We start from the raw sequence: 22,441 nt of genomic DNA on the forward strand, positions 1-22,441 counted from the left end.
TTTTTACTGGCTCACGATATTCACCATCTAAGTGAATTTTTTGTATTCATGCTTTCACGCATGAGTTGAAGAGTGCCTTGTGTGCATAAATGTGCAATATTAAAAACAAGGGGATAAAATGTCCCTTTGTGAATTTTTCATATACACAATAAAAACAGGAGATACAGTACATGGCAGCTGGCTGACGTAAATGTATGGGAATCCATCACAAGTGTGTCCTGTTTCAGTTACTTTTTGTCAGGGTGGAATCAAATGTCAATTTGTGCTCTGTATTGCATATATTACCAAATGCTGAAATGTTTGAGTTTGAATTTTTACTTTGTACTGTAATGCTTGAGTTAGGCTAAAAGTGACTGAACTTAAGAACAGCTTGGTCCCTGCTGCAAGTTGTAAAGCCACCCCTGACTTGAGTTTCATCTCAAACATCAGCATTTCATATTACTAGTCTTAGATTTACCTGTCTCAGATTGCTAGACAATTGAATGTACTCATGCTTGGGGGGGGTGTTAGAGATTTCAAATTCACACTCGTCGTTCACTCACATTGTTTTCTCACTTCATTTTACAGTACTGTATGGAGTTTACTGTTTTAATACCATGTTAATATATAATTAAAATGCTCATTAAAAAAAAAATATGTTGACGAATATTGTTGCAGTTCTAGAAAGTTTCTGCAATATCATCCGTTTCCCTGATTGTTTAAAAGACCAAATGCATTTGTCATGTTAAAATGCAACATTCACATCACTCAGTATTGTAATGAGTGGTTTGAACAGGTGCTGGGTGTGGCAATAATGAACGCATGAGTAAAGTACACGAGTGGTGGCGGCGTAGTGGACTAAAGCACTGAACTGGTAATCAGAAGGTTGCTGCTTCAATCTCCACAGCCACTGCCACTGTGTCCTTGAGCAAGGCACTTAACTCCAGGTTGCTCCAGGGGGATTGTCCCTGTAATAAGGGCACTGTAAGTCACTTTGGATAAAAGCATCTGCCAAATGCATTAAAAAAAAAAGTAACCCTAATACACTGTAAACAAAAAATGTATCAATACAAGTAAATCCAGTTGATATAGCCCAGACTTCCCATATTTGCCTCTCTACCCTAACTGAACTAGTTTAACTAGATTGGACCAACCTTGGGACAGATAAAAGTAAAGCCTTGTAAAGTAACTTGATGGTCATAGTGGATCGTCAGGGGTTGAACCTTCAGAAGTAGGTGAACAACTGATACTGACTGATAGCACACAATACATTGACTGCAGTTTTTCCTTTTTTTCCTGCCTCAGAAACCAAATTACTAGAATTGACTCAAATATTAACAGATCAGAAGAGATGTCATTGAATCCAAAACTATACCAAAGAAACAGATATCAGGAACAAATGTTACACATACCCAGTCCTTTATTGTGTACAAACAAACATATTGTACTAACATCTGTGCATGTTTTCAGTAAGGTTTAGCAGCTTAGAAAAACAAACAAACAAAAAAAATAAAAAATTGTAAATCACTCATGGTATATTCTGCAAAAAGCTGCTGTTGAAATAACTGGGCAGTATTTCAGTATAAAAAAAACAAATGTTTTAAAGTGTTGAATTCAAATATGCGAAGTTTGGTCAACATCAATAAAAACGGCAGAGTAAAATCTGTGTTCAGAGCAGTAACATCCAAATATTCTGTGGTCCACCAAAAGTCATTTTTTGACAGTATGTTATATAGAAGTGAATTTTTGGTCTTTTGTATGGTTGACCTTCAGATTTAGAACTTATTGCACTTTTCAAAAACCTGATTTCTGGTTATCGTGCCATATCTATACAGTCCTTCGCAAACTAAGATTTTGGTTAATGGAATAGTTCACCCACAAATGAAAATTCTGTAATAATTTACTCACCCTCATGTTGTTCCACACCTGTACGACTTTAAGTGTAACGCAAAGAAGCTTCAGAAAGTAAAACATTAAATAGATGTGTGAGAAAAAACTAAAGAATTAAATGGTTATTCACTGAAAATCTTCCCCTCTGCTGTAGCTCTCAAATATGGCGAACAAGTTGTAAGTCATGCAATGGTGCACAAGTCATATGGACAACTTTTATTATGCTTTTCTGTCATTTTTTAGCTAGACAGCAGAACTCCCCATTAAATTTCATTGTATGGGAAAGAGCGGCCATGTTATTCTATACAATTTCTCCTTTTGTGTGTAGTCATGCATGTTTGAGCAACATGAAGGTGAGTAAATGATGACAGAATTTCCATTTCAACACACTGGCAGAAGAAAGAAAAATATTGTGATACAATTTCTTTCTGAGAATAAAATTTGCAGTGCACAGAGCCTTTTCAGAAAGGACAGCCAGTTTAGATCTACTATCAAAGCTTACATGCACACATGACCTTGCTGTCATTATCAGCCCCATAAGGACAAAAAAACTGATCTTAGACAAATAGACCGTGACATACTGAGCAACAATACAATAGGCTTGATTCTCAAAAGAGTTATTACACTGAGAATGATTTGCATTAGCAGATAATAATGATTATATGTAATGAGTCATTGCACTCAACAAAGAAAATAAATTAATTATACTGTATGTACATAAGACGTCAGAGCAAATCAAAGATGTCATTATTGCTAAATATTTATTTTATAGAATCATAGATCTGGGTGCTTAAATAGGTCCTTGACTTAATTTGACCTCATTTGCATGTTTATGTATCCACAATATACTGCCCATTAAAACCCCTACCAAACATTAAGCCAAACAAGAGAATGCAATTATAAAATACTGGAAGTAAAGACACACTAAAATGGATGTTTGGATAAAATCAAAGTATTTCATTTGGAGACCTCACATGCTTTGCACAAAGCCCTATCAGACTGCTACTGAACATTAATGAGGTATTTGGAATCCTGATAAGACGTTAAAGAGCTCATTGAAAGAAAAGAAAAAAACATTTTCAAGATGGACAGTCACCAAAGCCGTCCTTATGTCTCTTAAGGTGCTGACTTGCAGGCATTTTTGGCTCTATAATAAAAGAGAGGGCACTGAAATTCATTTCATATTAATAAAAATAAATAAAGATCTTCATATAAGACTTTTAAATGAACATGTCATAAGTAACCAGTTGTCTTTTTCTGGAATGTGCAAAGGGTAAAACGACATAAAACAAAAGAGTATATAGTCCACATACAGAAAGAAAGAAACAGATTTTGAATACGGTTTGTAGTTCTCTTTTAGCTGTGCAAAAACGATCTTTTTTTTTTTTTCGGTAACAGGCATGCAAACTAGTATCGATCAACTGACTTATGTAATTATTAAAAACAAAAACAAAAATTGTATCACCATTTGTGGTTTTGGAGAAGGAATTCTCATTTCACAATGTCATTCCTTTCTGACTGTGGACATATGCATAGCAAGCAACCAAACAAAACACAGCAATATAAATCACAGCTGCAGGTTTATCCAATTACAAATATATCCCATTAAGTTTAGTTTTTAATGAGTAAAATAATAAAAGAGTAACTTTTTTTGTACATAATCCAAGTTCAACCTAAAACAACTTTTTATTCACATTGAGTGGATTTCAGAATTTAAATAAGGTCCATGATATGGTTGATCATTTTAGTACGTTTGTAAAAAAGGAGTGAATCACAGTCAGCTTGCACTGACAGTTCTCCCCACAGAAAAGTGACATCATAATAGCATGTTGTTCCTTTGACCGTGATCCACGTATGGTCTTCGCAGTGCCATCGTTAAAACTTCAGCTGGTATTCTTTATTCGTTTGATGGTTTGTTGACTTAAGCATTCATTTTAGTGCATATTTGCAAATTATTTTGCAAACTGTGTGTTCTAGCTGCCCCTTCAGACCAATTACCATGACAACAGGAGGCAGTGAAACAAATCAGCCTGAATAACAGAAAACTTTCTCCTTCCTTAGGTTTTAAGTTAACATAGGAATGCAAAAGAACTGGTGCATCTTCAGTCCATGCTTGTGTGCGCGCACATATACACATCATGTACACAGTGCTGTGTGTACACGTGTACATGTGGGTATGTGTGTGAGAGGGCAGTCAGGTGAAATTATCTTGACTACATGTGAGGATGCGATGCACTGAGGAACTCACTATGAGAGAAAAAAAAGAACAAGAAGAACATAAGATTTCTCACAATCTACTGCCTATTTGAAGAAATAAAACCTGGAAATCTAGTTAAGCAGTTTTGTTCTTTTTAAAATGAAAACTCTTCTTTAATTTTATTGTAAGGTTTGAACATTACTTCAGTGTAAATAATAAAGTAATAATAATTCATGTTAATTTATTAATTTACTTTGTATGAATTATTAATTTATTAACCAATTAACTTACTATTGGAGGGTTTGGACATTGACGTACATAATAATAATAATAATATTATTATTAATAATAATAATTCATGCTAATTATACATACACAAATAAAAGTTAAAATATAACACTTTGATCTTACATATAAAAATTAGTCTTTAAACTTATTAATTAAATGTATTATAAGGTTAAAATATTACTTCAAAATATTATTATCTTTAATAATAATAATTCAAGTAAATGATATAAATACAAATAAAAAAGCACTTTACTCTGATCATATATACAAAATACATAATAGTACATAATAATAATAATAATAATAATAATAATAATAGGTAAAAGCATTACTTCAAAATTAAAAAAAATATTTTTTATTATTATCATTAATAATAATAATAATAATTTGTTAATTATATAAATAAATATTAAAACAGCACTTTACTCTGATTTTGCACATAAAATACATAATACATAATAGTAAATAAATAGTATATAATAATAATAATTGTATTAATAATAATAATACTAATAAAAATAATTATAAAATAATGATAATACATGCTAATTATACTTACAAATAAATAAATATATATACAGCCCTTTGATCTTGACAAAAATACATCAACATAAGTCGTTAACATTTATTAATTTATTGTTAAGTTAAAACATTATTTCAAAATAAAGAAATATAATAATTATTATTTTTGTTTATTATAAACTTATGTTAATTATATAAATACAAACAAAAAATTAAAATAAAATTAAATATGGCACTGTATTCATACAAAATTGAGTCTTTAAATGTATTAAATAAATTCATTGTGAGGTTAGAATATTACTTCAAAGTAAATAATTAAAATCAGGAGTTCAGTAGACAAACATTTTTGCTCTACAACAAACCAGCTCTTGTAAATCACTCAAATGTTTACTACTCCCCTCTTCCTAAGGAAATGTCCAGTTCTGCCTGCCTGACAGATCTTTAAGAACAATGCCAATCAGTGTTGAGGCATGGCTGTTACCAACCCAAAATAGATCAGAGCACAGTGATATACAGACATTAACTGTTTTCAGGGGCATAAATAGAATACAAAAAATACCCCACCTGACACAATCCTAAAAAGAATCCAAGGGATATAAAACAATGATTGTGGCTGAACTGTTCTGTCAGCATTTAGCAGGGGGAAAAAGTACAGATAGCAGCAGTTTATGAAGCACACGCACCTGAGTATGTTTGGTAGCTCTGGGCTCTTGTAGATAAACTTATGTCGGTAGCCCAGAGAGCTGGGGAAAGGGAAAAACTGCACTTTATGACCGTTCAGACTCTTACTCTGAGCAGCCAAATCATACAGCTGTGGATAATCAGAGGAGAATAGAGCATCTTTTAAACAAATGCATTACCATCACAGTGACCATCCATCTGATAATATACTGTAGCTATGAGGGTCTCTTTTACCTTTTTTCCAAGCTGGAAGGGAACAACTGTGTCATCTTCTGCATGCAAGATCAGAACCGGACAGGATATGTGGTTGACACTATGAGAAAGACACAAGGAAGAAAGACTTATATGAGGGAACTTAAATTCACAACATAGATCTAGTCTTATTACAGCCTGTGACCTCATAATGCAGGTCAAGTGTAATTCCTATAGTGTGAATTACATGATCACAACACCTTTAGGAACTATAAGTCCACATTGTGTTGAATACTGAAGGGGAAATGTATATATACTGTACACATTATGTCGGTATCTAAAATATGTCCGCAGAAGCGAATGAAGCCAGCACGAGAAAACATGACCAGATATTCTCTCAACACAGCTGTATGGACATAGTGTTGTGTAAACACTCAACAGTCCACTAAAGTGAACAAAGCAAACACAATCTCACGCAAGCTCAAATAGAAACAAACAAAGTATAAAAAAAAGAAGAACCTACTTCTCGTCGCTGGCAAATCGGATGTCATTTACAGTTATAGCATCCAGGAAGAACCAGTCGAATCCTGGTAGATATCTATAAACCTATAGAGATAAACATACAATGCATTCATAAAGTATTGCATTAAGACCCCTTCATCTTTTTCACGTTTTGTTATATTGCAGTCTTATACTAAAATGCTTTAAATTATCTTTTTTTTTTTTCACATCAATCTACACTCCATACCCCATAATGACGAAGCAAAAACCAGATTTTTGATAACTTTGCAAATGTATTAAAAATAAAAAAACTGAAATATCGCATTGAAATAAGTATTCAGACCCTTTGCTATGACACTTGAAATTTAGCTCAGGTGCATCCCATTTCCCTGGATCATGTTTGAGATGTTTCTACACTTTGATTGGAGTCCACCTGTGGAAAATTCAATTGATTGGGCATGATTTGGAAAGGCACACACCTGTCTATATAAGGTCTCACAGCTGAAAATGCAAATCAGAGCAAAAACCAACCCATGATGCCAAAGGAACTGCCTGCAGAGCTCTGAGACAGGATTGTATCGATGCACAGATCTGGGGAAGACTACAAAAAAATTTGGCGCATTGAAGGTTCCCAAGAGCACAGTGGCCTCCATAATTCTTAAATGGAAGTTTGGAACAACCAGGACTCTTCCTAGAGCTGGCCCCCTGGCCAAACTGAGCAATCGGGGGAGAAGAGCCTTGGTAAGAGAGGTGGCCAAGAACCCGATGGTCACTCAGTTTGAGCTCCAGAGATCATGTGTGGAGATGGGAGAAACTTGCAGAAGGACAACAATCACTGCAACACTTCACCGATCTGCGCTTTATGGCAGAGTGGCCAAACGGAAGCCTCTCCTCAATGCAAGACACATGAAAGCCTGCTTGGAATTAGCAAAAAAGCACCTAAAGAACTCTCAGACTGTGAGAAACAAGATTCTCTGGTCTGATGAAATTAAGATTGAAATGTTTGGCCTCAATTCCAAGCGTCATATCTGGAGGAAACCAGGCACCGCTCATCACCTGCACAAGACCATCCCAACGGTGAAGCATGGTGGTGGTAGCATCATGCTGTGGGGGTGTTTTTCAGCGGCAAGGACTGGGGGATTGGTCAGGGTTGAATATACAAAATACAAAGATATCCTTAATGAAAACCTGGTTCAGAGCGCTCAGGAACTCAGACTGGGCCGAAGGTTCACCTTCCAACAGGACAATGACCCTAAGCACACAACCAAGACAACACAAGAGTGGCTTAGGGACTACTCTGTGAATGTCCTTAAGTGGCCCAGCCAGAGCCCGGACTTGAACCCAATCGAACCTGAAAATGGCTGTCCACCGACGGTCCCCATCCAACCTGACAGAAGATCTGCAGAGAAGAATGGCAGAAAATCCCCAAATCCAGGTGGGCAAAGCTTGTCACATCATACCCAAAAAGACTTTAGGCTGTAATTGCTGCCAAAGGTGCTTCAGCTAAGTACTGAGTTAAGGGTCGGAATACTTATGTCAATGTGATATTACTTTGTAACTTCGTTCATCAAACCCGTTCTTTACTCCATGGAACACAAAAGTAGATGTTAGGCAGAATGTTAGTCTCAGGCACCATTCAATTTCAATGCATCTTTTTTGCTTACAATGAAACTGAATGGTGACTGAGGCTAACATTCTGCCAAACATTTCCTTTTATATTTCAGAAAGAATGTCAGATGGGATCGGAACAACATTGCGATGAGTAAACAAGTACAAAATGTGTATTTTTGGGTGAACTACCCCTTTAAGAGATAAAATGTACTTGACATGTCAAGGATTTCGCACCATAGAGAAGGGATGGCTCTTGGCTTCCTCTCTAATATTTGTAAAGGGTGACTCTAGGATCAGCGCATCAGGTGGTGTCCCTGCAAATAGAAAAAATGGGGTCTAAATCACTGCATGACTCCACAAGCTTATGTAACTCAAAGTCTTGGTCTAGAGTATTACAATAACGACAGCTCAACCTTAATCCTGTTAAGTCAGTTTCTATGAAAGCTGTCTATTCCTGAAACTTCAACACAAGGCTCTCAGCTTCCTTACAACCATGATATACTGAAATTAAACAAGACATTCATAAGCTCTTGTTTAAAGAGTCTTTCAATTCATACCCATTGCTATTAATATAAACCAACTGTATCTATGATAGACTAACCCTAACTATAAAACACGTCTTTTGGCATTTTAAGATTTGAATTAGACTTCAATTAGTCTGTTTATAGGACTATATTTTTTCACAAGAAGTTTTGGTAACACTTAGGTGCAATAAGGTTCCATTCATTAAAATTAAAATTCATGTTAACTAATGTAATGTTTACTATGGAAGCAGTGGAGAGCAGATTAAAAAAAAGAAATGATCAGTCTATTAATTTGAAAATAAAAATGTGTATAAATAAACCAATTAATAAATGGACAAATAAACAGACACATTTAAATGTGTTTATTTAATTCATGTTTAAAAATGTAACTATTTAACAATAAAATTGTGAATTAATAAATCATGTATTTATTTCAGTGTTTCCGAACCACTGTGCCGCGGCACACTTGTGTGTCGTGAAAGACTGTCAGGTGTGCCATGGAAAACTATCAAATTCCACAAAATAAATAAATACATTAATAAAAAAAATTATTTGCTGTGGCACTGCAAGAATTAATTTCTCAAGAACAAATCTACAAATTAGAAAAGACGCAAATATTTTTCCATTTATAAATTGGTTTATTTATTCACATTTTTATTTTCAAAGTAATAGATTGATCATTTGTTCATTCTTTTTCAGTTGGCACCCCACGGCTTCCATTGTTAACAAATGGAACCTCATTGTAAAGTGTTACCGAAGTTGTTGTAAGGATTTGCTTTTCTTTAGGCACATTTATTTTTAGAAATTTATCCCCACAGCAACACATCAAAACAGACACAAACACACAAATGCAAGCATGCACGCACGTTAACATACCCCAGTCACACAGACGCCTCGCTAGGTTAGTGGCAACTCTGGAAAAACAGGAAAGAGCAGCATCAGCAGTGATTCAAAATCTAAAGTTCCATCTCTAGAAGTTTGCTGTGAACATCTGTCAACCACACTGAGATCTGGAGAGCTTGTCTCACCCTGTGCCCAGCGAGTGACCCCAGATGTAGAGGGGCTTCTGACCAATCCTTTGCTTTATCCACTGGTAGAGGAAGAGGGCATCTAATGTCATCATTTTCTCTGAAGGGCTGCCTTCAGAGTCACCCCAACCTGATCGAACCAATGAGCACACAGCACTTAAGACCAAATCAAACTACAGTAGATTCTGACTTGTTCCTTAAGATAATGCATTAAAATCATGCCAGACGTACCTCTGTAATCGAATGTGACTACATGGTAGCCTAATGAACTGAGGACCTGTGGAGTCAAGCACAGAGAGAAAAGAGTCTAATATCAGCAGTTCAGATGAAATAAAACAGAACCTAGAGTAGGTGAAATATGATGTATGTTATGTTCTGCCTAATAAGACGGAAGGATAAAGAAAAACAAACTAGGGGTTAAAATGCAAAATAAGTTTTTGTTTTTTTTTTGTACCTTGTAGAGCTGAACTCTGTGATCCCCTCCTCTGAAACATAAACACAGGTAAAATGAACAGATAAGACAGAAATTGCATTTGACGTAAGAACCCTTATAACTGAGACTGATCCGGTTTGGAATTAAGCTTTATACTTGATAATTGATATATATACGGTTCACATGTGCCTGTGCGTTTGTGTACCTTGTCCCCGCATTGCCGTGGAGATAAAGGATGACAGGGTGATTGGACTGGAAGCTTCTATCATACCACTCAGCATCTTCACCCTGAGCCTCCCTCCACATCACTGCAGGTACAGTGTGCCTTAGAAAGAGAGAGAGAGAAAAAAAAAAAGAGAGTGGAATATTTGTACCCCGGTTTAAATAACATCTGCCACACAGTGCAGCTATTTTTTTCCCAATAGTTTGGTGGAACCCCAGATACAGTATATACGACAAACTAGACAATAGGTGTCGCTGCAGTGGAGTGGGGTGTAAAGATGGTGTGAATGTGTAGTGATGTCATAGTGACCCTTTTTCAATTCCGCCTTTTGTCCCACATTTTTTTTACCATACGATTTCCTGTTTCTACTCTTAATATTTCCTTTAATACTACTTGCAATAATACATTTTTTAAAAATATTATAAAGGTTGATTTCATCTCAGTAATTTGGTCACGGTGAATGTTGGGGAGTGCAGAGAAGGGTTTGATCCAGAGGTGGGGTCTGTCGATCGCACACCTTCCCTTCCTTTTACAGCTCTGCATCGCTTTTGTGTTGATTGTATCACTGTATTACCATAGTAATTCTGTAGTAACCATGTTTTTTGGAAGAAAACATTGTTTTAATGCAATTAACCATGGTGTTACTACAGTAATATGGTGGTAATATAGTAACCATGGTTAATTTTGTGGTTACTATAATTTTACTTCAAAATACCATGGTGAGACTATGGTAACTGTAGTAAAACTAAGGTTATTTTTTCTAAGGGAAGGCTAAGGTTAGGTTTAGGGGTAGAGGTTGTTTTAGGGAGTCTGTGGGACTCTAAATAAATACAATAACACTCTGCAGTGATGCTTATATACTGTATGTTAGTATTTAAATATGGGTGCAAATAGTATCTGCCACTATGTGCACCAGGATTAAATAGTATTTACCATTATTTGCACCAGGGATGAGGTGCAAATAATATCTGCCACTATTTGCACTGGGGTGTAAATAGCATATACAATTATTTGCACCAGGGTGCAAATAGCATCTGCAGGAAAAAGAAAATAGAGATTTGTAGAGAGTAGGGATGAGACGATATATCGAATTTCGATATATTGATCGTGAACAAAAAAAAAAAAGATTACAAACCATATTGAGGCAAAACTTGATATAAAATTTTAAACATTGTTTTCTGTCCATGTGATCATAAATGTAATGACCCGTCAAACATCATAATCTCTTTACTGCTTGATTTTACCCCTACTGCACTGTTTTTATACACTGCTAACAGAGTTCACACAAGGACCTTCAAGTGCTTAAAGTGCCAGAATTTAGCTTTTAGAAATTTAACTACTGGAATACCTGGAAAATTGCCTTGTTTGTTTTGTTGAAAAGTGCTTGAGATTAAAACTGACCTTTTCTTCCATGTAATATGTATCCATCAAAAGATGAGATCTCACACTCAACTTTCATTGAATAATGTGTCTTTTAATATCCTTTCTGTTCTTAAAAGTCAGATAAAAAAGTAAAAATAAATATTAATTTTAACAACAAATAGTATGGATGCACTAAAAAAACGAGACTTCTCTGTCGTTAATGAATGAACAGAAACACCTGTGCGAGTTGGTGAGATTAAACTCTTAAAGTGACAGTCTCATTATAGCGCTTGTTATGCAAATGAATGTAAACTTAATGTTATTACTTGTAAATCATACACACTATTTCAAACAATGACAGCTCATTTCATTATTATATATACGATTTAAATAAATAAGAGAAATCCATATCATCCCATCCCTAGTAGAGAGATATGCAGCTGTAAAACTGGTTCGTACATTTGGACATACAATGTAAAACAGGAGGTTTTGACACTTACGCCACACTTAAAAATGTATGTTTCAATTTAGATAAATATCGATATCTACCTACCTAAAAATCTACCAACTTACTAAATAGCTAATCAAATATCAATGTATTACCACCAGTATGCGGCACTCGCATCGAGCAATGTCTGCAAACAAAGCCTGTTTTGTAAAGGTTTTTTGACCATCATTGTTGTAATTGATTGCAAAACATTTTTTCTCCCAGACAGGAGAATTGAATGATGCAGGGAGCTTCTCTATCTACAGTTTGTTTCTCCGCTAGCCATTATAAACTACACACAAATGCATGCAGATCTGTGACATCATCAAATGATTTAACATACTAACAGTTAATAGGACAGCTTCTCTCGGTAGAAAGTTGACCCATGTGAAACACAGGACAGGAAGAGCGTATCCATCTGCAGAGCCACACAGGTGCATAAGCGGAGGTTGTAACTGTGCCTGTTTATTTGATGCTTTGTTTTCTTCGCAATTCTTGTGCTCCAAATGCGTCATTAAACTTGGGATGAACCACGGTACAAATGCTTACAGAACAGTGCGTGGCGAACCATACTGTTCAATTTTTTTATCGAGAACCATTATACCCCTACTACCTACCATCCAACCAACCAGTCTTACTACCTTCCTACATACCTATCAAATAAAATCTACCTATAACTACCAGCCTACCTATCTACCAACCAATCTATATAGTACCTACCAATCAACCAGTCTACCAACCTACCTTTATTGTGCTTTCTTCAAAATGTGCTATCTTGGTTGATGCAATGATGATGCAATTATTTCATATTTTTAAGCATATATAGCTTAAGTGTTCAAATACTTTTCGGGCCAGTTCACATTGGAACCCATACAAACCAACTCATAAGCAAATATTATAATTTTACAGTCAAAATGGTTACCAATAATAACAGAGGTAATTTAGATATAGAAGTATGAAATGCAACTTAAATGCAACAAAAATGGAGGATATGCCCCTTTACACACATAATATAGATAGAATCCCCTTTTCAATACTGAATCTGACCACCCATTGCAGAAACACAGAAGAATATTTGCACAGAGAATACTGCAGCTTCAGAGCCAGGAGGCCTATATGGCCCTTCTCACTGTTACTCACTGAAAGTCAAACCTACAGGCGTGTGCGCACACACACACACACGCACACGCACACACACACAATGGCCAGCAGTCACAGGCCTGTGTAGTCCACGGTGTCACTACGTATTTACATACACTCTGAGCCACAGGCTGTGTTTCAATGAGTTTATCCACGCCCTTCAGAAAGACAGCCATGGCCATGGGGGAGAGAGAGAAAGGAGGATGGAGGTAAGCAGGGAACAGGGTAGGCTTTGGCTGTATTTCAGCCATAGATACAGAGCTTACAGTTCAGATCACATGTCTATGTTCTCACCATACTCCAATGTTGATTCCCTCCTCTGGCTGCAGGTAGAAGTTGTGAGTGTGGTTCAAGCCCTGATCCTGTGGCCTCTTCAGATCTATAAAATATGGCACTCGCACTGAAAGGGAGAGTCAGACAGAGAGAGAAATTTAAATGAAATGAATCAATAGAAATAAATTCAAAAAATAAGTTATTGATTCTCACCGCCACATACATTGGTATGTTTGCATAACAATCCCTATTCAGTATTCAGCAACATGGCTCACCCTGATGAATGACAGTATCATCTATACCAGTATGTGGAGGTTACCCAATCATAACAGAGGTAATTTTACAGAAGTCTTAAAGGTACAGTATTTAACAGCCTGTTTAATCTTAAAGGTCAGAGAAAGGGTGGAAAATGGTAAATCTAAGTGGTGACTTTTTAGTGCAAGAAACCTTAACCAAAATTGTAAGTGAACTGAAAGCGTGTCACAAGCTTTCAGAGCAGACTGATGACTTGACTAAGTTTACTGACCTAAGTCACAGATTTCAAACATGCGTACAAACAGACTTTTACACACGTTTTTTCCATAGTTAGATCAGACTGCAAACAGAAGCAAAATGTGGTGTGGAGAAATATCAGCTGACAGAATCTGAGCTACACTGCTGAAACAGCACAAGGCTAAATCTATTTTCAGCCTGAGACACCACAAAATAAGGAATAGTCTGCTCAAAATGAATATTCTGGAAGATTAAAGGTGATTTTGGGGTGAATATCCTGGCTTCCATTTTATATTTAATGAAAGTGAACAAGGACTGAAGCTGTCAAGCTCCAAAATCACAACAACAACAACAATAAAAAAAAGTCATTCTGAATACTGACTTTACTGTTTGGTCTGTTCCTCACACAAAACTAGAAGACTTTTATGATGCTTTTTTTTTGTTTTGTTATTTTGGAGCTTGACAGTGTCAGCCCTTATTCACATTCATTATTTGGAAAAGACCAGCCAGGATATTCACCCAAAAATTCACCTTTTGTGTTCCACAGAAGAAAGAAATTCACACATATTGGTAACATGAGGGTGAGTAAATAATGACAGCTTTTTCATTTTTGGGTGAATATGTGGATAATTTGAAAGAAAGATTGTAAGATAGGACTGAGAAACATGTGTGAGACAGGGTTTGAGAGGGTGTTGAAGTGAGCAAACAGTGTGGCCATTTATCTGGATTGACGGATGAATGATGTTGTTGTTTCTTGCTTGTGAAAAAGGCTGTCTGTGTCAAACTTAACCCTTGTGTGACCTTCGGGCCATTTTTGTCTTTTTCATTTTTGTGTTAATGCCAATGGCATACATTTTGCCAAAGGTGTATTTTTTGTACTATATTTCAACCTCAGTTCCTATAATACATCTATAATACACTGTGTACACAAAATAGTTACACTCAGGACCTTAAGGACACATTAAAACTGCAAATATTTAATCCCAGTGCCATTAAAGCATAAAATCATGAATTCTATGATATTATGCTTTAATTCCAGAGCACTGGGTTCAAAATTTTTTATATTTTCCACCATTTTTCTCATGTTTTGCCTATGGAGCAAATACATGCTTTTTTCCTATTTTCTGTTTGCTGTATTATAGAGCATTGCAGGGCAGTTGAATAAATGATGCAGCTAAAATTGTGTGTGTGTTTGTAAAAAAAAAACAGTGGCATTATGTAAACAAACTAGGATTTAAAGGGTTAAAATCCTGAAAATGAATGAATATTTGGTAGTTATGATCAGGACTTATGTTGGTTAAAAAATCTAAATCAATGAAAGTGGAAAATAATATGAATATATAATATTTTTATGGCAGTTTTTTGACAGACATTTTTGTCCTCTAAGGTACTAAGTGTGAGTTGTTTGTTTTGTTTTTTAAATCTGACATTGCACAAAATACTCACAAAAGTTTACAAAGACTGGCCTTAATGCTCACCAAAGTTTACAAAGATTGATCAAAGCACTCACTAAAGTTTAAAAATACTGTCACTTCTAGTGCTTTTAGATCTTAGTGCTGCCTTCGACACGATAGATCACAACATTCTCTTGAATACGCTAGAAAATTATGTTGGCATTTGTGGACTTGCATTAGCATGGTTTAGGTCCTATTTAGTAGACCACTACCACTTTGTCTATGTAAATGTGGAATTGTCAAACCAAGCAAAAGTTAAGTATGGAGTGCCACAGGGATCAGTTTTAGGGCCTCTGCTTTTCTCCTTGTATATGCTTACCCTGGGAGATATTATCAGGAATCGTTCCACTGTTATGCCAACAATACCAAACTTTATATTTCTTCAAAACCTGACGAAATTTCACAATTCTCCAAATTAGCAGAGTGTATCAATGAAATCAAAGATTGGATGGCCAGAAATTTCCTTCTACTCAATTCCGACAAAACAGAGGTACTAATTATTGGACCAAAAACCTCTAAAAACAAGCCGCTAAAATATAATTTGACTCTCGATGGATGTACTGTTACATCACCTTCAACAGAAAATAATTTAGGTGTTATATTTGATACCAATCTGTCCTTTGAAAATCAAATTACCAATGTTTGTAGAACAGCATTCTTCCACCTAAGAAATATTGCTAAGTTATGACACATGCTCTCTGTTGCTGATGCCGAAAAACTAATTCATGCTTTCATGACCTCAAGACTAAATTAATTTAATGCACTGTGAGGATGTCCAGCAAGATCAATAAATAAACTTCAATTGGTACAAAATGCAGCAGCCAAAGTGCTGACTAGAACCAAGAAATATGATCATATTAGCCCCATTTTATCATCGTTACATTGGCTACCTGTTAAATTTTGTACTAATTTTAAAATTCTGTTAACTACATACAAAGCTTTGAATGGTCTAGCTCCACAGTACTTAAGTGACCATCTACCATGCTATATTCCATCACGTTCATTACGATCGCAAAATTCTGGCCTATTAATAGTTCCTAGAATATCAAAATCCACAAAAGGAGGTAGATCCTTTTCATATTTGGCTCCTAAACTATGGAATAGTCTCCCTAACATTGTTCGGGACACAGACATACTCACTGAGTTTAAGTCTAGACTTAAGTCTCATCTATTTAGCCAGGCATGCATCTAATTTATCCTTCAACTCACAATTAGGCTGCTTTAGTTAGGTCTGCCAGAACCAGAAACACTGATCATGATCTATAACTCTGCAATAAATGTAATGGCATCTATGCTAATATTATTCTATTTGTATCCCTGTCTCAACCTTGGGACTCATATCCTGAGGTCACCAGAACCAGATGGATCCAACTCCATTCCTGCTCGTGTTGGACTCCACTGCTACGTGTCTCTGAGTGATGATGACTAAATGCAGCCGGTGCCAGGCAAACATCCCTTCAGTCTATTATGATGGACTTCAGAGGATGAACTGATGCCAACTCCAACCATAAGACATGGGATACATCATATGCCATTGCCTGAACCATGGACTTAGCATAGACCTCACAGAAATTTCCGGCCGGTTCAGCTGCGATGCACCTCACTGATCTCTGCCTGCATCACCTTGGTCTAATGATGGACTACACACTTATAATGGAATACATAGACTATCAATTAACTGCCAACAAAAGCCTTCATCAGCCAACTAACAAAGGACAAAGCATCTATGTGAACTTCTGCAGTTAATCCAGGATGAACTTCAAAGACATTAATCATTAATCTTACAGTTCTTGCATAATCTTTGTTTAAACACTGACCCTTAACACTTACTTAGTTTAATAATTTTAAACCATGACTTGCACTATACATAATTAAGTAATATTGGCATTATATTTATGCTGTTAGCCAGAGGGGAACTGGCCCCACAGTGAGCCTGTATTCTCCCAAGGTTATTTTTCTCCATTAACCAACATCTTATGGAGTTTTGTGTTCCTTGCTACAGTCACCTTCGTCTTGCTCACTGGGTTTCTAAATGCAATTATTATTTAATTACTTATTTTTAAACACAATTCACAATCGTATTTGATACGCAATGATGACTGTAAGACATTATAGATATTACAGTTTCATTTTCTGTTAATGCATGATTTTCTGTAAAGCTACTTTGAAACGATGTGTGCTGTGAAAGGTGCTATACAAATAAAAATTACTTGACTTGACCAAAGTTTAAAAATACTGGCAAAATACACTCCAAAGTTTACACAAACTGGCATAAATACTCAACAAAGTTAACAAAGATTAATCAAAGCACTCACCAAAGTTTAAAAATACTGGCATAAATACACACAAATTTTACAAAGACTGGCATAAATAGTTACCAAACTTTAAGAAGATTTATCAAATCACTAACCAAAGTTTAAAAATACTGGCAAAACTACACTCCAAAGTTTACAAAACTGGCATAAATACTCACCAAAGTTCACAAAGATTGATCAAAGCACTCACCAAAGTTTACAAATACTGCAGTGAATACACTCCTAATTTTTACAAAGACTGGCATACATACTCACCAAAGTTTACAAAGATTGATCAAAGCACTCACCAAACTTTACAAAGACTGGGCTAAAAACAAATATTGGTTTAAATATTCAAAGTTTACAAACACTGGCATTAAGACTCACCAAAGTTTAAAAAGACTAGTTTTGCTTGTATTGATGGACAGAGTTTGATGATAACAGGGATGGCGATGTAGATTCCTAGCACCCAGATTATTATCCTCGTCAGCCGCCACATCAGACCACCTCTGCAGACAAGAGAAATAGAGAAAAACATATTAAATATCAAGTCTGATTTCCGGTGTGCTTTCACATTACACATTCTCCTTGTGCATTCACTTTCCTTTTCATAAATACAAGTATTAAAATACAAAAGAACAGAATAAAGATCAAAAATTAAATACTATAACATACCAAATCCAATTTGGTCCTATTCAACAAGACCTGCAATGATTGGTTAAGAGAAACATTCTCTTAACTTTGATTGGCTGATGTATCTTGACCCAATAGAGCTGTTCTGTCATGAGTAGGCCATCAATTTGTAGGCCAATCTGGAAAGCTAATTCGAGAGGTGAACAACAGTGTTAGGTTGGAAATGTATTAGGACTCATTATTTTGAGGATTCTGAGTCCTTCTCTGTCTCTCACTTTCTCCAGTTAAAGAGTGTACTCTCCTCATAACATCTCCTGTCCTTTCTCTGTCTCACTCACAATCGGAGATCATACAGTGTGCACCTTTGCAGCCAGTGGTGACCTCTAAATTGTGCTGGGGAGTATAATGTGTCACGGTTAAAATTAGAGAGAAAGCGAAAGATCACTAGAGGAACAAACTTACCCTGTCTGACTTAGTGCCCTGAGATACACTGTAAGGTGTGTGTGTGTTTACCTGAATGAATGTGCATGTGCCAGTGAATTGGCAAAGCACAAAAAACATGATTCTCTTTGATCAGCAACATGTTAGTGGTAACTGTCTGTTGTGTGCATGATAAATGTTGATTTTAGTAATGAACAGCAAACAAAGTAAATTCCCATTAGATGAAAAGGGTTTTCATTGTCACAAGACAAAAGCCACTACACAAATAACAAATGAAATATCATACTTAATTACAAGGCTTATAAACCATTTTGTGTAGCTAACATGTACATCAAACACAGCATGGGGGAAAAAAATCCAATATGTTCTATGCAATTGGCAATCGACTATCACTTCAAACATCTTTTTGATTAGATACTAATAAGCAATATAAAAGGTATATTTCAGGTTAAAACAACTTCCATTGTAAGTATATAACTGTAATCATGTTTTTACAAACTGAATAATGAACTGACATTATATCCAGAGCTAACTGACAACATGCCACAGATGCTGTCAATAAAGCTTAGGATTTAACCCTGGATAGTCCCTTTAGGGTTGTACATTATTAATTTGTAAGTGTTTATTTGTGTTTGTGCATGCCTAATATACTCTAGGCCTACAAAATTAAACTCTGACTTCCTGATGATAAAGGGGTTTGTACAGGCAAGCTGTATTGAGCTGGTTTCATTTCCTACTACCAAACTGTGTCAGGAATTTTAATCATGACCAGCTTATTCACACTTTCAAACCCGCATTGCTCATGTAAGCACCACAGTTCAATGTGCCTGGGACAATGGTGTTAGATTTTATTGTGATATATATTACAGGTGATAAATGCAGCAGACTGCTTATCTTAAGGTGCCTGAAAAGATAAGGCCTCATTGTGAGTTACAGAAGGTCTGACCATGTGAGATTTTTTGCTTGTGTATGAGCGCAACGTGCTTGAGATGAAGAGAAAGCAAGACTATTGTGTAACAGCAGAGCTAAATACGGAATACAAAGCCTGCACAGTGAATCATTGCTCTCCTGTGCTTACACATATACTGTCAAGGTGCTGTGTGTGTGCATGCATACGCTGACCTTTCTGGATGTGACTGATTATTAGCAAATAGAACAATAAGCTATGCAGAAAAGTATTTTATTTGTGTGTGCATGTGCATCAGTGCTATTGCAGGTTGTATGTGGATGTAGACTGCAGTGCAGTTGTGCAAATCAGAAGTGTGATTTCTGGTTAGCTTATAGATGACAACGCTCAGTGCAGTTTTGCATAGTGATAACATGTCACATACCAGAGTGCTTCAAAAACCAGTTGCAGGTACTGGACCATTCATATGTGCATGGAGAGCATCCTGACCACAGCTCCAACACCTTCAGGGGAGCACTAATATGTTAAGCCATGCTGATCCACTGCCATATGGGCATTATTATGGCTGTCTGGGCATCAGAAGTCCAGGACTGTGCAGGGACAAAATGTTTCTGACTGGTGCATTGAGCAAAAAGATAAGGAACTTCAGATCTTACAGAAATGGGCAGATGCTTAAAGACTTAATTAGATTTAAGATTTAGAGAACACAGATTGTGAACATTTAATAATCCATAATTTGGCTTTAACCAAAAAACATTAAAGCCATTTTTTTCTGTTTACAATGTTAGATTAGTTGCAGTATATTAATGTAAATGCATATTTACTGCATTTTGGCTTTCATTAATTTTGACAATGTGCTTAACTCAATGTAATATGATAGTTTGGGAAAATTGCTCTCTAGTGCATGACCAGTTTGGTTATTCTCATTTGTGTGTGTTCGTCTCTGCATTTGACAGACAAGTCTCTCAAAATGACTACCTGCAACACACTACTCCTACACACAAAATCACACAAACATTCCACATTTCATTATTGCAGAGTCAATCAGAAATGGCTTAAAATAGAAGAGATGAGAAAGATTTTAATATACCAGTAATGAGTTTATTTACATCTCTAAAGAGTGGCAGCAGTTGGCCATCTTCTTACTGCATTTAAGACATTTTTAAAAGAGAGATTTCCTCTTTACTGCATTGATTGGTCAGTTTGAAGTTCTATTATGACATCAGCAATACTCAAGATAAAAAACCTCATGGACACTTTTGGCTTTTGAATGTGTACACCACCACTGACCCTTTTCCTGGAATCCATTATATACTGTATGTCTATTAAAATAGCTAATCCAGAATATGTATCCAGAATCAAGAATACATAGTTGCTGTATTATCATTCAATTATTGTAAATTTATAGCTGTAACAAATACCTACCATTAATCTGGGGGAAAAGGCGGACCATAAATGCACTCTGCTTCTACATTAATACATGGGCACCAGACTAAAAAAATTACGTAGGAGCCATTGGCTCCTAAACAAACTGTTTTTAGTGCCAAATCACAGATTTTCTCGATTTAGATTGCTGTTCATAAACAAGATAGAAAGCCGAAGAAAAGGAAGTCAGCTGATAATCCATTAATCATTAATTAATTTTAATTGTTTTTTTTTTACTGTTACCGGATGGCCCAGACACAGAGACTACAAGAGTGCAAACTGAATGAAATTCCAAATGCAGTTTATTATGCTACTCCAATCCCAATCAATAATTACCAGAAGAAAAAAATGTTTTACACAATACAGGACTTTTAATTATAAAGAAGCCCGAAATACACATGGGACTCTTATTTTGAAATGTCTGCGCTCCCAGTTGTGAGCTCACTGACGGCTGATTCGTTGAGAAAGTGAATCTGATTCAAACTAACCTAAGTTCCTGAGTTCATACCCTCAGCTCTTTTTGGGTAATCCATGAAAAAGACCTGGTTCAAAAGAGTCATTTGTTCACGACTCTCTCGAGCTGATTCTGTTGTTGCGTGCAGTGCAGCAAGCTCATCATCACAGCAAAACGGGTGAAGCGGCGCAAGACAAACTGGTGCGCGATCTAAAAATATATTAAATGACTCACGAGATGATTTCTGACAAAACAGCACATGAACTCACACAACACGACTGTCGCCAGTGTACATTTTTAATTATTGTCGCAATCAATTACTTTTGGTTGCATCTGCGACCATTTTAGTCGCAGTCGGGAGACAAGAAATAAGGTCCTGCTTTACTCTATAGGGTACAACGGGGCTAAAGGCTCCGCGGGGTAAAAGGCTCTATTGATTTTATTTTCTCCCAAAACACTAAATAACAACAAAAACTACCACAGTACTTTCCTAAACACCTGTTTGTCACTATACACTGAATTTTTTTCCTGTTCCATGAGATCTTTGCGTATGGTGTCTAAAGGTTGATTTTGAGGCAATTTGATCTAATTTCTATTTATTTTTTTTAAAATGTTGCAAATTTATGTAGCTAATGAAAATTCCTGAAATTAACACATTTCTTTTGAGACAAAATACTTATTTAACATTTTCAGTTTAAGGTCATTAAATCAAACCTTTTTCAATAACTGTCCAGTAAGTGCAAGGATAGTATTTGGCGTAAAAAGCCCCCCTGTTGCAAGGGCTAAAGGCCCCTATAAAACACATTGTTTTTCTTAAGTGGGGTAATAGGTCTGTTATGAAAAATGTTCAAAGTGGGCTCACATTGACTCATCCAATTATAATAGAGATGTACAGATGCAGCAGCAGTACAGATCATAAACCATTAAGCTACCAATATCCCATAGAATTATTATAGCTTACTTCTCCAGCAAACTGAGCCATCGATCCTCCTGAAATCCAGGGAAAGCTC

General features: G+C 36.0%; 1 protein-coding gene across 3 annotated transcripts in view; it reads right to left on the reverse strand.

The window, feature by feature from the left end:
- The window catches only part of LOC127411395 (lysophosphatidylserine lipase ABHD12-like), a 30,704-nt gene continuing 8,263 nt past the window's right edge, over window positions 1-22,441 (reverse strand). The window contains exons 2-14 of one of the 3 annotated variants that reach the window (XM_051646926.1): window positions 18,247-18,391; window positions 17,959-18,080; window positions 13,353-13,458; window positions 10,052-10,171; window positions 9,868-9,898; window positions 9,645-9,690; window positions 9,414-9,543; window positions 9,262-9,299; window positions 8,096-8,175; window positions 6,273-6,355; window positions 5,792-5,870; window positions 5,560-5,687; window positions 4,940-5,350 (exon numbers count right to left, since the gene is read on the reverse strand). In XM_051646926.1, the coding sequence (XP_051502886.1) occupies window positions 5,281-5,350; window positions 5,560-5,687; window positions 5,792-5,870; window positions 6,273-6,355; window positions 8,096-8,175; window positions 9,262-9,299; window positions 9,414-9,543; window positions 9,645-9,690; window positions 9,868-9,898; window positions 10,052-10,171; window positions 13,353-13,458; window positions 17,959-18,070 (1,023 nt within the window). In that variant the 5' untranslated portion in view covers window positions 18,071-18,080; window positions 18,247-18,391 and the 3' untranslated portion in view covers window positions 4,940-5,280. Of the gene's footprint in view, window positions 4,117-4,939; window positions 5,351-5,559; window positions 5,688-5,791; window positions 5,871-6,272; window positions 6,356-8,095; window positions 8,176-9,261; window positions 9,300-9,413; window positions 9,544-9,644; window positions 9,691-9,867; window positions 9,899-10,051; window positions 10,172-13,352; window positions 13,459-17,958; window positions 18,081-18,246; window positions 18,392-22,441 lie in introns of those variants that run through there. The other 2 variants (XM_051646924.1, XM_051646925.1) reach the window with 2 other exon arrangements.

This window comes from Myxocyprinus asiaticus, chromosome 20, assembly GCF_019703515.2.
Source record: "Myxocyprinus asiaticus isolate MX2 ecotype Aquarium Trade chromosome 20, UBuf_Myxa_2, whole genome shotgun sequence".
NCBI lineage: Eukaryota > Metazoa > Chordata > Actinopteri > Cypriniformes > Catostomidae > Myxocyprinus > Myxocyprinus asiaticus.